The sequence below is a fragment of the Cherax quadricarinatus genome, chromosome 63 (genome assembly GCF_038502225.1).
Source record: "Cherax quadricarinatus isolate ZL_2023a chromosome 63, ASM3850222v1, whole genome shotgun sequence".
Taxonomy (NCBI): domain Eukaryota; kingdom Metazoa; phylum Arthropoda; class Malacostraca; order Decapoda; family Parastacidae; genus Cherax; species Cherax quadricarinatus.
In genome coordinates, this window is record NC_091354.1 from 13,935,375 (window position 1) to 13,949,036 (window position 13,662).

Below are 13,662 nucleotides of genomic sequence, written 5' to 3' on the forward strand. Positions count from 1 at the left end.
CTTAGAAGATGATGATGATGAAGACAGGAGTCCAGAAGAATTGTTGGCAGGGCTCAATGCAGATACAAGGGAGCCATATAACAGAAGATGAAGAAGAACCTGAAGAAAAACAGTTAACATTGCAGCAGTTACGTGAGCAGTTCCATGCTGCTGCTAAACTAGCAGACTTTTTTACTGAAGAGGACCCTGACAAATCTAGAAGCAGTGCTTTGAAATGGGGTCTAGACCAGCTGATGATGCCTTACCATCAGCTGTATAATGTATTGCAGGATAAAAGAGCCCAGAGATCCATTACAAAATTTATATACACTCCAATACAACCATCAACTTTAGTTCCAGAACCTCTACCATCCACTTCTGCTGACAGATAACAACCATCCATCTCAGTAGGGCCAAACCATGCATCTCCACTCTCTTCACAATCATCCACAAACACCAGTACCCATAATTTAAGGTAAGAAATACTATTATTTCTGTTGCATTTGTAGTCTTAAGCAATAAAAACATAATATATCACGACAATGAACTACAATTACATATTCACTTTTATTTTTGTAAGATCTCTTGGTCTAAAAAAAAGTTGTTTGGCTTTTGGGGGGCTCCCAGGAACAGAACCCTATTTTTCCCCACAAGTTCTTCGGTTTAACACAGTTTTACCTAACACGGTGTTTTCAGGAACGTAACTACCGTGGAATATAATGGTTTCCTAATTCATTGTTCAGTATATTGAATTAAATATCCTTATGATCTCATAATTCAAGGTACGCTTGATGAACCACTTGACATGGCGTATCATAGCAGATTTTCCACATGAATCAACTATTAACTCAGAAAACTGCATCATATATAAGGAGGTGGAAAAGCCTCTAACTGGCTATCCAGCTACCCTAGCATCAGTCCAAGGTCTTCCACTAGTTCTTGAAACAACTTGTAAGTATCCTCTCTCACAAGACCATATACATTTGATCAATAATTATGGTGTACTTTTAGACCAAAAATTAAATTTCACAAGTAAATCATAAACCTAGTTGACTTTTTGAGAAATTTAGGGCATATCATCATTATTTAAATCCTCCATCATTTTCATTGATTAGGTTGTACACAATATTATAATAATGCAGTTGGCAAATGACATAAATATTGGTATAGTAGGAGCTGCATGCAGTAAACCAAATCAGGTGACACCCAAAACTTGCTTGAGCTTCATACAGTATTCATCTTATTTATTTTTTAATATAAATTCTTGCTGGTATAATTAAGATTGGTTTGACAATGTAAAAAAAAGGTAAGAAACTTGTAAAAGAGTATTCCAGATAACATTAGCAATAATACTAGTGGTAATAAGGACTGTATATACTACATATATTTTGTGAAGAAAGTAAAAAAAATGTAAATTGTGTGAAAAATGATCAGCTATGTTAAAAATTTGCTGAGAGCAGTTTTTATTATTTAATTTCTTTATTAACTCCAAGTACAATTTAAGGAAATGTAGCAATTGTGTTCACATTATCCAAGGTTTTTTCATTAATGTATTTGGTAACTTGATTTTAATAAGTGATAGTGTGATAAATAGTATCCAAAACTTTATTAGTACAGTTGACCCCCGACTTAGGATATTAATCCGTTCCAGAGAGCACATCGTAAGACAAAATTATTGTAAGTCAAATTCGTTTGACACCCAAAAGTATGAAAAAAAAATTTTTACCACATGAAATATACATTTTCCTACACAGAAAGAAGGATACATACACAATATATATTGTGCATGTACACCTACCATCCGACTTACGACCTGCTCGACTTACGACCACTCGACTTATGACCGTGTTTTTTATGCCAAATTTCTGGGAAATAAACAACTATTTGAGTTGTACACAGTGTTTATCCTAAACCTTACAGTATAAAATACAGTGCTAACAACATAAAAAGTAAAGTAAAAAATGAAATACCAAAATAAAACAATAAAATAAAGTCATTACAAAAATGTTTTGTTGATATTCAGTAGTCAAGTTCGACTTACGACTATTTCGACTTACGACCGGTTTCTCGGAACCGAACTCGGTCGTAAGTCGGATGGTAGGTGTACTAGTGTACTAAATGAAGAATAAATGACACTTACCTTTATTGAAGATGTAGTGATGAGTAATGAGACACTGTTTGTGTCCTGGGAGTACCTTTTCATCCTGAGTAATGTAGGTCCTGTTTAGTATTTTCTTCCAGAACAGACCTTATCACACCATGTATGCCACTACAATTCTTAGATCTCTCAAACCAACCTTTGCTGGCCTTAAATTCACCAATGTGAGCACTAGTTCCAGGCATTTTTTCCTGTTCACCTGGGTGTTAGTCGACTGGTGTGGGTCACATCCTGGGGGACAAGATTAAGGACCCCAGTGGAAATAAGTTAGACAGTCCTCGATGACAAACTGATTTTCTTGGGTTATCCTGGGTGGCTAACCTTCTGGGGTTAATTGTTTCTCGGTATTCTCGACAAGTCTATGGTGGCTTATTTAGCAGTTTTTTTTTAACAAGTCGGCCGTCTCCCACCGAGGCAGGGTGACCCAAAAAGAAAGAAAATAAATAACAAAAAAGGCACAATACCGTGACTGGAACGATACACAAATAACCCGCACATAAAAGAGAGAAGCTTACGACGACGTTTCGGTCCGACTTGGACCATTGACAAAGTCACACTAACCAGAGGTGGAGCAGGATGGCTATATATAGGCAGGAAGAGGTGATGGTAGTAGTAGTAGTAGTAGTAGTACAAGAGTTGTATATAATACCGACAAGATGAAATTAAGACACATGCACAACACCCGGGCATCCCTATCAGAGACGTTTCGCCATCCAGCCAGCCACTGGATGGCGAAACGTCCACAACAAAGACAACCAGATGCCGCACATGTGTCTTAATTTCATCAGTAGTTGTAGTAGTAGTAGAAGAAGAAGAGGTAGTAGTAGTGATAGTGGTAGAAGTGGGAAATAAAAAGGACGAGCCAGTCAAATACAAAGGAAGGGGAGCACTGCAAGAGAGCTAGATGCCCACAGAGGGAGAGCAAGCGCACAGAGGTGCGTGAAAGGGAAGTGGTGAAATAAATGAAGAAGGAACAGAAACACGAGACATGAGAGAGAAAGACAACCCAGAGGAGCAAAGGAAAGAGGAAAGGGGAAGAGGAAGAAGAAGAAAAAGAAAAAGAAAAAATGAGGATTTAGGTTAAGTCACGGGTGTTCTGAAGTTTGGAGCATTTTACAATGTAGTGGGAGAGGAAGGCATCTACAGAGACGAAGCCAGGGCTAAGGTTCATACAAGGAAAGTTGTGTATTAGAGAGGATTCAACTAGACGGCGACTGTTCGAGTTGGAAGTAGGGAAGACAGTTTTAGCAGAAGACCAGTCAATAGGATGGCTATGATCTCTGACGTGACAGAAAAGAGCATTGTTATTGTCGGCAAGCCTAACACTATTTTTGTGCTCCCTAAGTCTGTCAGAAAGAGATCGACCAGTTTCTCCGAAGTATTGAAGAGGACAGGAGGAGCAAGAAATAGAGTAGACACCAGGAACATCTGTAGAGGGAGGAGAGGTATGAATGAGATTAGTGCGAAGAGTGTTAGTCTGGTGGAAGGTAAGCTTGATGTCTAAGGGACGGAGAGAATTGTTGAGATTAGAAAGACCGGAAATATAGGGAAGGCAGAGGATAGAAGAGTTCTCATGAGTAGAGAGTTTGGGAGAGAAGAAATTGTGTTTAGCACGTGAGAGGGCAGAGTCTATGAAATGGGAAGGGTAGCCAAGACGGGAGAACGAATTATGAAGAGTGGAAATTTCTGCTGGAAGGAACTGAGGATCACAGATGTGGAGGGCATGGAGAAAGAGGGAGATAAGAACACTTTTCTTGACAGGGGAAGCATGATAGGAAAAGTAGTGAATGTACATGCCACTGTGCATAGGTTTACGATAAACGGAAAAGGAAAAACCTGTATCTGAGCGGTGGACATGGACATCAAGGAAAGGAAGCAAGGAATTAGATTCCCATTCAGTTTTAAACTTAATGGAAGGGGCAAGATTATTAAGAGCTTCAAGAAAAGGTTGGAAGAGACTGGAGTCATGAGGCCACAGAGCAAAGATGTCATCCACATAGCGGAGCCAGAGAGAAGGTTGCACATCGAGGGTAGGAAGTAGAACAGTCTCGAAGTATTCCATGTAAAGATTAGCAAGGACAGGAGAGAGAGGAGAGCCCATAGCGACACCGAAGGTTTGAGAATAATATTTCCCTTGGAAGGAAAAGGAGTTAGAGTCCACACAGAGGTGGATCAGATCAAGAAAGACATCAGTGGGGATAGGGAGATGAAGAAACCCTTCATGGGCCTTCTCTCTAAGGAAATCAAGGACGTGGAGTCCCTCTTCACCAATGTCCATCTTGATGATGTCCTTGATTTCCTTAGAGAGAAGGCCCATGAAGGGTTTCTTCATCTCCCTATCCCCACTGATGTCTTTCTTGATCTGATCCACCTCTGTGTGGACTCTAACTCCTTTTCCTTCCAAGGGAAATATTATTCTCAAACCTTCGGTGTCGCTATGGGCTCTCCTCTCTCATGTACATTCACTACTTTTCCTATCATGCTTTCCCTTAGACATCAAGCTTACCTTCCGCCAGACTAACACTCTTCGCACTAATCTCGTTCATACCTCTCCTCCCTCTACAGATGTTCCTGGTGTCTACTCTATTTCTTGCTCCTCCTGTCCTCTTCAATACTTCGGAGAAACTGGTCGATCTCTTTCTGACAGACTTAGGGAGCACAAAAATAGTGTTAGGCTTGCCGACACTAACAATAATCTTTTCTGTCACATCAGAGATCATAGCCATCCTATTGACTGGTCTTCTGCTAAAACTGTCTTCCCTACTTCCAACTCGAACAGTCGCCGTCTAGTTGAATCCTCTCTAATACACAACTTTCCTTGTATGAACCTTAGCCCTGGCTTCGTCTCTGTAGATGCCTTCCTCTCTCACTACATTGTAAAATGCTCCAAACTTCAGAACACCCGTGACTTAACCTAAATCCTCATTTTTTCTTTTTCTTTTTCTTCTTCTTCCTCTTCCCCTTTCCTCTTTCCTTTGCTCCTCTGGGTTGTCTTTCTCTCTCATGTCTCGTGTTTCTGTTCCTTCTTCATTTATTTCACCACTTCCCTTTCACACACCTCTGTGCGCTTGCTCTCCCTCTGTGGGCATCTTGCTCTCTTGCAGTGCTCCCCTTCCTTTGTGTTTGACTGGCTCGTCCTTTTTATTTCCCACTTCTACCACTACCACTACTACTACCTCTTCTTCTTCTACTACTACTACAACTACTGATGAAATTAAGACACATGTGCGGCGTCTGGTTGTCTTTGTTGTGGACGTTTCGCCATCCAGTGGCTGGCTGGATGGCGAAACGTCTATGATGGGGATGCCCGGGTGTTGTGCATGTGTCTTAATTTCATCTTGTTGGTATTATATACAACTCTTGTACTACTACTACTACTACTACTACTACCATCACCTCTTCCTGCCTATATATAGCCGTCCTGCTCCACCTCTGGTTAGTGTGACTTTGTCAATGGTCCAAGTCGGACCGAAACGTCGTCGTAAGCTTCTCTCTTTTATGTGCGGGTTATTTGTGTAGAAAGAAAATACTTTCATCATCATTCAACTCTTTCACCTCACTCACACATAATCACTGTTTTTGCAGAGGTGCTCAAAACACAACAGCTTAGAAGCATATACGCATAAAGATACACAACATATCCCTCCAAACTGCCAATATCCTGAACCCCTCCTTTAGAGTGCAGGCATTGTACTTCCCATTTCCAGGACTTAAGTCCGGCTATACAGAGGTACAAAATAAAGTCCGGCTATGTAAAAATAACCGGTTTCCCTGAATTTTTTTTTTTTTTTCAACAAGTTGGCCGTCTCCCACCGAGGCAGGGTGACCCAAAAAAGAAAGAAAATCCCCAAAAAGAAAATGCTTTCATCATCATTCAGCACTTTCACCACACTCACACATTATCACTGTTTTTGCAGAGGTGCTCAGAATACAACAGTTTAGAAGCATATACGTATAAAGATACACAACATATCCCTCCAAACTGCCAATATCCCAAACCCCTCCTTTAAAGTGCAGGCATTGTACTTCCCATTTCCAGGACTCAAGTCCGACTATATGAAAATAACCGGTTTCCCTGAATCCCTTCACTAAATATTACCCTACTCACACTCCAACAGATCGTCAGGTCCCAAGTATCATTCGTCTCCATTCACTCCTATCTAACACGCTTATGCACGCTTGCTGGAAGTCCAAGCCCCTCGCCCACAAAATCTCCTTTACCCCCTCTCTCCAACCCTTTCGAGGACGACCCCTACCCCTCCTTCCTTTCCCTATAGATTTATATGCTTTCCATGTCATTCTACTCTGATCCATTCTCTCTAAATGACCAAACCACCTCAACAACCCCTCTTCTGCCCTCTGACTAATGCTTTTATTAACTCCACACCTTCTCCTAATTTCCACACTCTGAATTTTCTGCATAATATTTACACCACACATTGCCCTTAGACAGGACATCTCCACTGCCTTCAACCGTCTCCTCACTGCTGCATTTATCTATGTTCACTTTCAACTTTCTACCTTTACACACATTCCCAAACTCATCCACTAACCTTTGCAATTTTTCTTTAGAATCTCCCATAAGCACAGTATCATCAGGAAAAAGTAACTGTGTCAATTCCCATTTTGAATTTGATTCCCCATAATTTAATCCCACCCCTCTCCCGAACACCCTAGCATTTACTTCTTTTACAACCCCATCTATAAATATATTAAACAATCATGGTGACATTACACATCCCTGTCTAAGACCTACTTTTACCGGGAAGTATTCTCCCTCTCTTCTACACACCCTAACCTGAGCCTCACTATCCTCATAAAAACTCTTAACAGCATTTAGTAACTTACCATCTATTCCGTATACTTGCAACATCTGCCACATTGCTCCTCTGTCCACTCTATCATATGCCTTTTCTAAATCCATAAATGCAATAAGAACTTCCCCACCTTTATCTAAATACTGTTCACATATATGCTTCAATGTAAACACTTGATGTACACATCCCCTACCCACTCTGAAGCCTCCCTGCTCATCCGCAATCCTACATTCTGTCTTACCTCTAATTCTTTCAATTATAACCCTACCGTATACTTTTCCTGGTATACTCAGTAAACTTATTCCTCTATAATTTTTACAATCTCTTTTGTCCCCTTTCCCTTTATATAAAGGGATTATACATGCTCTCTGCCAATCCCTAGGTACCTTCCCCTCTTTCATACATTTATTAAACAAAAGTACCAACCACTCCAACACTATATCCCCCCTGCTTTTAACATTTCTGTCATGATCCCATCAGTTCCAGCTGCTTTACCCCCTTTCATTCTACGTAATGCCTCACGTACCTCCACCACACTTACATTCTGCTCTTCTTCACTCCTAAAAGATGGTATACCTCCCTGGCCAGTGCATGAACTTACCACCTCCCTTTCTTCCTCAACATTTAAAAGTTCCTTAAAATATTCTCGCCATCTACCTAATACCTCCCTCTCCCCATCTACTTAATCCCCTACTCTGGTTTTAACTGACAAATCCATACTTTTCCTAGGCTTTCTTAACTTGTTTAACTCACTCCAAAATTTTTTCTTATTTTCATTAAAATTTCTTGACAGTGCTTCTCCCACTCTATCATCTGCTCTCCTTTTGCACTCCCTCACCACTCTCTTCACCTTTCTTTTACTCTCCATATACTCTGCTCTTCTTATAACACTTCTGCTTTGTAAAAACCTCTCATAAGCTACCTTTTTCTCTTTTATCACACCCTTTACTTCATCATTCCACCAATCACTCCTCTTTCCTCCTGCCCCCACCCTCCTATAACCACAAGCTTCTGCCCCACATTCTAATACTGCATTTTTAAAACTATTCCAACCCTCTTCAACCCCCCCACTACTCATCTTTGCACTAGCCCACCTTTCTGACAATAGTCACTTATATCTCACCCGAACTTCCTCCTCCCTTAGTTTATACACTTTCACCTCCCTCTTACTTGTTGTTGCCACCTTCCTCTTTTCCCATCTCCCTCTTACTCTAACTGTAGCTACAACTAAATAATGATCCGATATATCAGTTGCCCCTCTATAAACTTGTACATCCTGGAGCCTACCCATCAACCTTTTATCCACCAATACATAATCTAACAAACTACTTTCATTATGTGCTACATCATACCTTGTATATTTATTTATCCTCTTTTTCATAAAATATGTATTACTTATTACCAAATTTCTTTCTACACATAGCTCAATTAAAGGCTCCCCATTTACATTTACCCCTGGCACCCCAAATTTACCTACTACTCCCTCCATAACATTTTTACCCACTTTAGCATTGAAATCCCCAACCACCATTACTCTCACACTTGATTCAAAACTCCCCACGCATTCACTCAACATTTCCCAAAATCTCTCTCTCTCCTCTACACTTCTCTCTTCTCCAGGTGCATACACGCTTACTATAACCCACTTTTCACATCCAATCTTTATTTTACTCCACATAATCCCTGAATCCCTTCACTAAATATTACTCTGCTCACACTCCAACAGATTGTCAGGTCCCAAATACCATTCGTCTCCAGTCACTCCTATTGAACACGCTCACGCACGCAGTTACAAGCACTAAAAACACTGGAATACAAAATTTATCGAATGTATGCGTGCAACCGTTCTCCCTGGCTTGTAAACAATGTCACACTAGCCCAGCTGAGGCGCTTAGGCCAGACAGACCAGATGGCCGCGTTCGGGACAAATGATGTATGTCGAGTTTTTCAACTTAGGTCGGGGTCAAAATTTTACGCTGAAAAGCATCGTAAGTCAGTTTTATCGTAGGTTGAGGCCATCATAAGTCGGGGGTCCACTGTACAGTGAAACCTCAGTATCCAAACTTAATTCATTCCAGAAGGCTATTCAAGTGCCGATCTGTTTGAGTACCAAACGAATTTTTCCCATAAGGAATAATGTAGGTAGTAGGTTGGTAGACAGCAACCACCCAGGGAAGTACTACCGTCCTGCCAGATGACTGTGAAACAGAAACCTGTAACTGTTTTGCATGATGGTAGGATTGCTGGTTTCTTTTTCTGTCTCATAAACACGCTAGATAACAGGGATATCTTGCTACTCCTACTTACACTTTGGTCACACTTCACAGACACGCACATGCATATGTATATACATACATCTAGGTTTTTCTCCTTTTTCTAAATAGCTCTTGTTCCTCTTTATTTCTTCTATTGTCCATGGGGAAGTGGAAAAGAATCTTTCCTCCGTAAGCCATGCGTGTCGTATGAGGCGACTAAAATGCCGGGAGCAATGGGCTAGTAACCCCTTCTCCTGTAGACATTTACTAAAAAAGAGAAGAAGAAAAACTTTATAAAACTGGGATGCTTAAATGTGCGTGGATGTAGTGCGGATGACAAGAAACAGATGATTGCTGATGTTATGAATGAAAAGAAGTTGGATGTCCTGGCCCTAAGCGAAACAAAGCTGAAGGGGGTAGGGGAGTTTCGGTGGGGGGAAATAAATGGGATTAAATCTGGAGTATCTGAGAGAGTTAGAGCAAAGGAAGGGGTAGCAGTAATGTTGAATGATCAGTTATGGAAGGAGAAAAGAGAATATGAATGTGTAAATTCAAGAATTATGTGGATTAAAGTAAAGGTTGGATGCGAGAAGTGGGTCATAATAAGCGTGTATGCACCTGGAGAAGAGAGGAATGCAGAGGAGAGAGAGAGATTTTGGGAGATGTTAAGTGAATGTATAGGAGCCTTTGAACCAAGTGAGAGAGTAATTGTGGTAGGGGACCTGAATGCTAAAGTAGGAGAAACTTTTAGAGAGGGTGTGGTAGGTAAGTTTGGGGTGCCAGGTGTAAATGATAATGGGAGCCCTTTGATTGAACTTTGTATAGAAAGGGGTTTAGTTATAGGTAATACATATTTTAAGAAAAAGAGGATAAATAAGTATACAAGATATGATGTTGGGCGAAATGACAGTAGTTTGTTGGATTATGTATTGGTAGATAAAAGACTGTTGAGTAGACTTCAGGATGTACATGTTTATAGAGGGGCCACAGATATATCAGATCACTTTCTAGTTGTAGCTACACTGAGAGTAAAAGGTAGATGGGATACAAGGAGAATAGAAGCATCAGGGAAGAGAGAGGTGAAGGTTTATAAACTAAAAGAGGAGGCGGTTAGGGTAAGATATAAACAGCTATTGGAGGATAGATGGGCTAATGAGAGCATAGGCAATGGGGTCGAAGAGGTATGGGGTAGGTTTAAAAATGTAGTGTTAGAGTGTTCAGCAGAAGTTTGTGGTTACAGGAAAGTGGCTGTGGGAGGGAAGAGGAGCGATTGGTGGAATGATGATGTGAAGAGAGTAGTAAGGGAGAAAAAGTTAGCATATGAGAAGTTTTTACAAAGTAGAAGTGATGCAAGGAGAGAAGAGTATATGGAGAAAAAGAGAGAGGTTAAGAGAGTGGTGAAGCAATGTAAAAAGAGAGCAAATGAGAGAGAGTGGGTGAGATGTTATCAACAAATTTTGTTGAAAATAAGAAAAAGTTTTGGAGTGAGATTAACAAGTTAAGGAAGCCTAGAGAACAAATGGATTTGTCAGTTAAAAATAGGAGAGGAGAGTTATTAAATGGAGAGTTAGAGGTATTGGGAAGATGGAGGGAATATTTTGAGGAATTGTTAAATGTTGATGAAGATAGGGAAGCTGTGATTTCGTTTATAGGGCAAGGAGGAACAACATCTTGTAGGAGTGAGGGAGAGCCAGTTGTGAGTGTGGGGGAAGTTCGTGAGGCAGTAGGTAAAATGAAAGGGGGTAAGGCAGCCGGGATTGATGGGATAAAGATAGAAATGTTAAAAGCAGGTGGGGATGTAGTTTTGGAGTGGTTGGTGCAATTATTTAATAAATGTATGGAAGAGGGTAAGGTACCTAGGGATTGGCAGAGAGCATGCATAGTTCCTTTGTATAAAGGCAAAGGGGATAAAAGAGAGTGCAAAAATTATAGGGGGATAAGTCTGTTGAGTATACCTGGCAAAGTGTATGGTAGAGTTATTATTGAAAGAATTAAGAGTAAGACGGAGAATAGGATAGCAGATGAACAAGGAGGCTTTAGGAAAGGTAGGGGGTGTGTGGACCAGGTGTTTACAGTGAAACATATAAGTGAACAGTATTTAGGGGACTTGAATGCTAAAGTAGGAGAAACTTTTAGAGAGGGTGTGGTAGGTAAGTTTGGGGTGCCAGGTGTAAATGATAATGGGAGCCCTTTGATTGAACTTTGTATAGAAAGGGGTTTAGTTATAGGTAATACATATTTTAAGAAAAAGAGGATAAATAAGTATACACGATATGATGTAGGGCGAAATGACAGTAGTTTGTTGGATTATGTATTGGTAGATAAAAGACTGTTGAGTAGACTTCAGGATGTACATGTTTATAGAGGGGCCACAGATATATCAGATCACTTTCTAGTTGTAGCTACACTGAGAGTAAAAGGTAGATGGGATACAAGGAGAATAGAAGCATCAGGGAAGAGAGAGGTGAAGGTTTATAAACTAAAAGAGGAGGCAGTTAGGGTAAGATATAAACAGCTATTGGAGGATAGATGGGTTAATGAGAGCATAGGCAATGGGGTCGAAGAGGTATGGGGTAGGTTTAAAAATGTAGTGTTAGAGTGTTCAGCAGAAGTTTGTGGTTACAGGAAAGTGGGTGCAGGAGGGAAGAGGAGCGATTGGTGGAATGATGATGTAAAGAGAGTAGTAAGGGAGAAAAAGTTAGCATATGAGAAGTTTTTACAAAGTAGAAGTGATGCAAGGAGGGAAGAGTATATGGAGAAAAAGAGAGAAGTTAAGAGAGTGGTGAAGCAATGTAAAATGAGAGCAAATGAGAGAGTGGGTGAGATGTTATCAACAAATTTTGTTGAAAATAAGAAAAAGTTTTGGAGTGAGGTTAACAAGTTAAGAAAGCCTAGAGAACAAATGGATTTGTCAGTTAAAAATAGGAGAGGAGAGTTATTAAATGGAGAGTTAGAGGTATTGGGAAGATGGAAGGAATATTTTGAGGAATTGTTAAATGTTGATGAAGATAGGGAAGCTGTGATTTCGTGTATAGGGCAAGGAGGAATAACATCTTGTAGGAGTGAGGAAGAGCCAGTTGTGAGTGTGGGGGAAGTTCGTGAGGCAGTAGGTAAAATGAAAGGGGGTAAGGCAGCCGGGATTGATGGGATAAAGATAGAAATGTTAAAAGCAGGTGGGGATATAGTTTTGGAGTGGTTGGTGCAATTATTTAATAAATGTATGGAAGAGGGTAAGGTACCTAGGGATTGGCAGAGAGCATGCATAGTTCCTTTGTATAAAGGCAAAGGGGATAAAAGAGAGTGCAAAAATTATAGGGGGATAAGTCTGTTGAGTGTACCTGGTAAAGTGTATGGTAGAGTTATAATTGAAAGAATTAAGAGTAAGACGGAGAATAGGATAGCAGATGAACAAGGAGGCTTTAGGAAAGGTAGGGGGTGTGTGGACCAGGTGTTTACAGTGAAACATATAAGTGAACAGTATTTAGATAAGGCTAAAGAGGTTTTTGTGGCATTTATGGATTTGGAAAAGGCGTATGACAGGGTGGATAGGGGGGCAATGTGGCAGATGTTGCAAGTGTATGGTGTAGGAGGTAGGTTACTGAAAGCAGTGAAGAGTTTTTACGAGGATAGTGAGGCTCAAGTTAGAGTATGTAGGAAAGAGGGAAATTTTTTCCCAGTAAAAGTAGGCCTTAGACAAGGATGTGTGATGTCACCGTGGTTGTTTAATATATTTATAGATGGGGTTGTAAGAGAAGTAAATGCGAGGGTCTTGGCAAGAGGCGTGGAGTTAAAAGATAAAGAATCACACACAAAGTGGGAGTTGTCACAGCTGCTCTTTGCTGATGACACTGTGCTCTTGGGAGATTCTGAAGAGAAGTTGCAGAGATTGGTGGATGAATTTGGTAGGGTGTGCAAAAGAAGAAAATTAAAGGTGAATACAGGAAAGAGTAAGGTTATGAGGATAACAAAAAGATTAGGTGATGAAAGATTGAATATCAGATTGGAGGGAGAGAGTATGGAGGAGGTGAACGTATTCAGATATTTGGGAGTGGACGTGTCAGCGGATGGGTCTATGAAAGATGAGGTGAATCATAGAATTGATGAGGGAAAAAGAGTGAGTGGTGCACTTAGGAGTCTGTGGAGACAAAGAACTTTGTCCTTGGAGGCAAAGAGGGGAATGTATGAGAGTATAGTTTTACCAACGCTCTTATATGGGTGTGAAGCGTGGGTGATGAATGTTGCAGCGAGGAGAAGGCTGGAGGCAGTGGAGATGTCATGTCTGAGGGCAATGTGTGGTGTGAATATAATGCAGAGAATTCGTAGTTTGGAAGTTAGGAGGAGGTGCGGGATTACCAAAACTGTTGTCCAGAGGGCTGAGGAAGGGTTGTTGAGGTGGTTCGGACATGTAGAGAGAATGGAGCAAAACAGAATGACTTCAAGAGTGTATCAGCCT

General features: G+C 40.6%; 1 protein-coding gene across 2 annotated transcripts in view; it reads left to right on the forward strand.

Moving 5' to 3' along the window:
- The window catches only part of LOC128698180 (WD repeat-containing protein WRAP73), a 56,060-nt gene that overhangs the window by 19,940 nt on the left and 22,458 nt on the right, over positions 1 to 13,662 (forward strand). For both annotated transcript variants that reach the window (XM_070098639.1, XM_053790287.2), the window contains exon 6: positions 762 to 930. In XM_070098639.1, the coding sequence (XP_069954740.1) occupies positions 762 to 930 (169 nt within the window). The remainder of the gene's footprint in view (positions 1 to 761; positions 931 to 13,662) is intronic.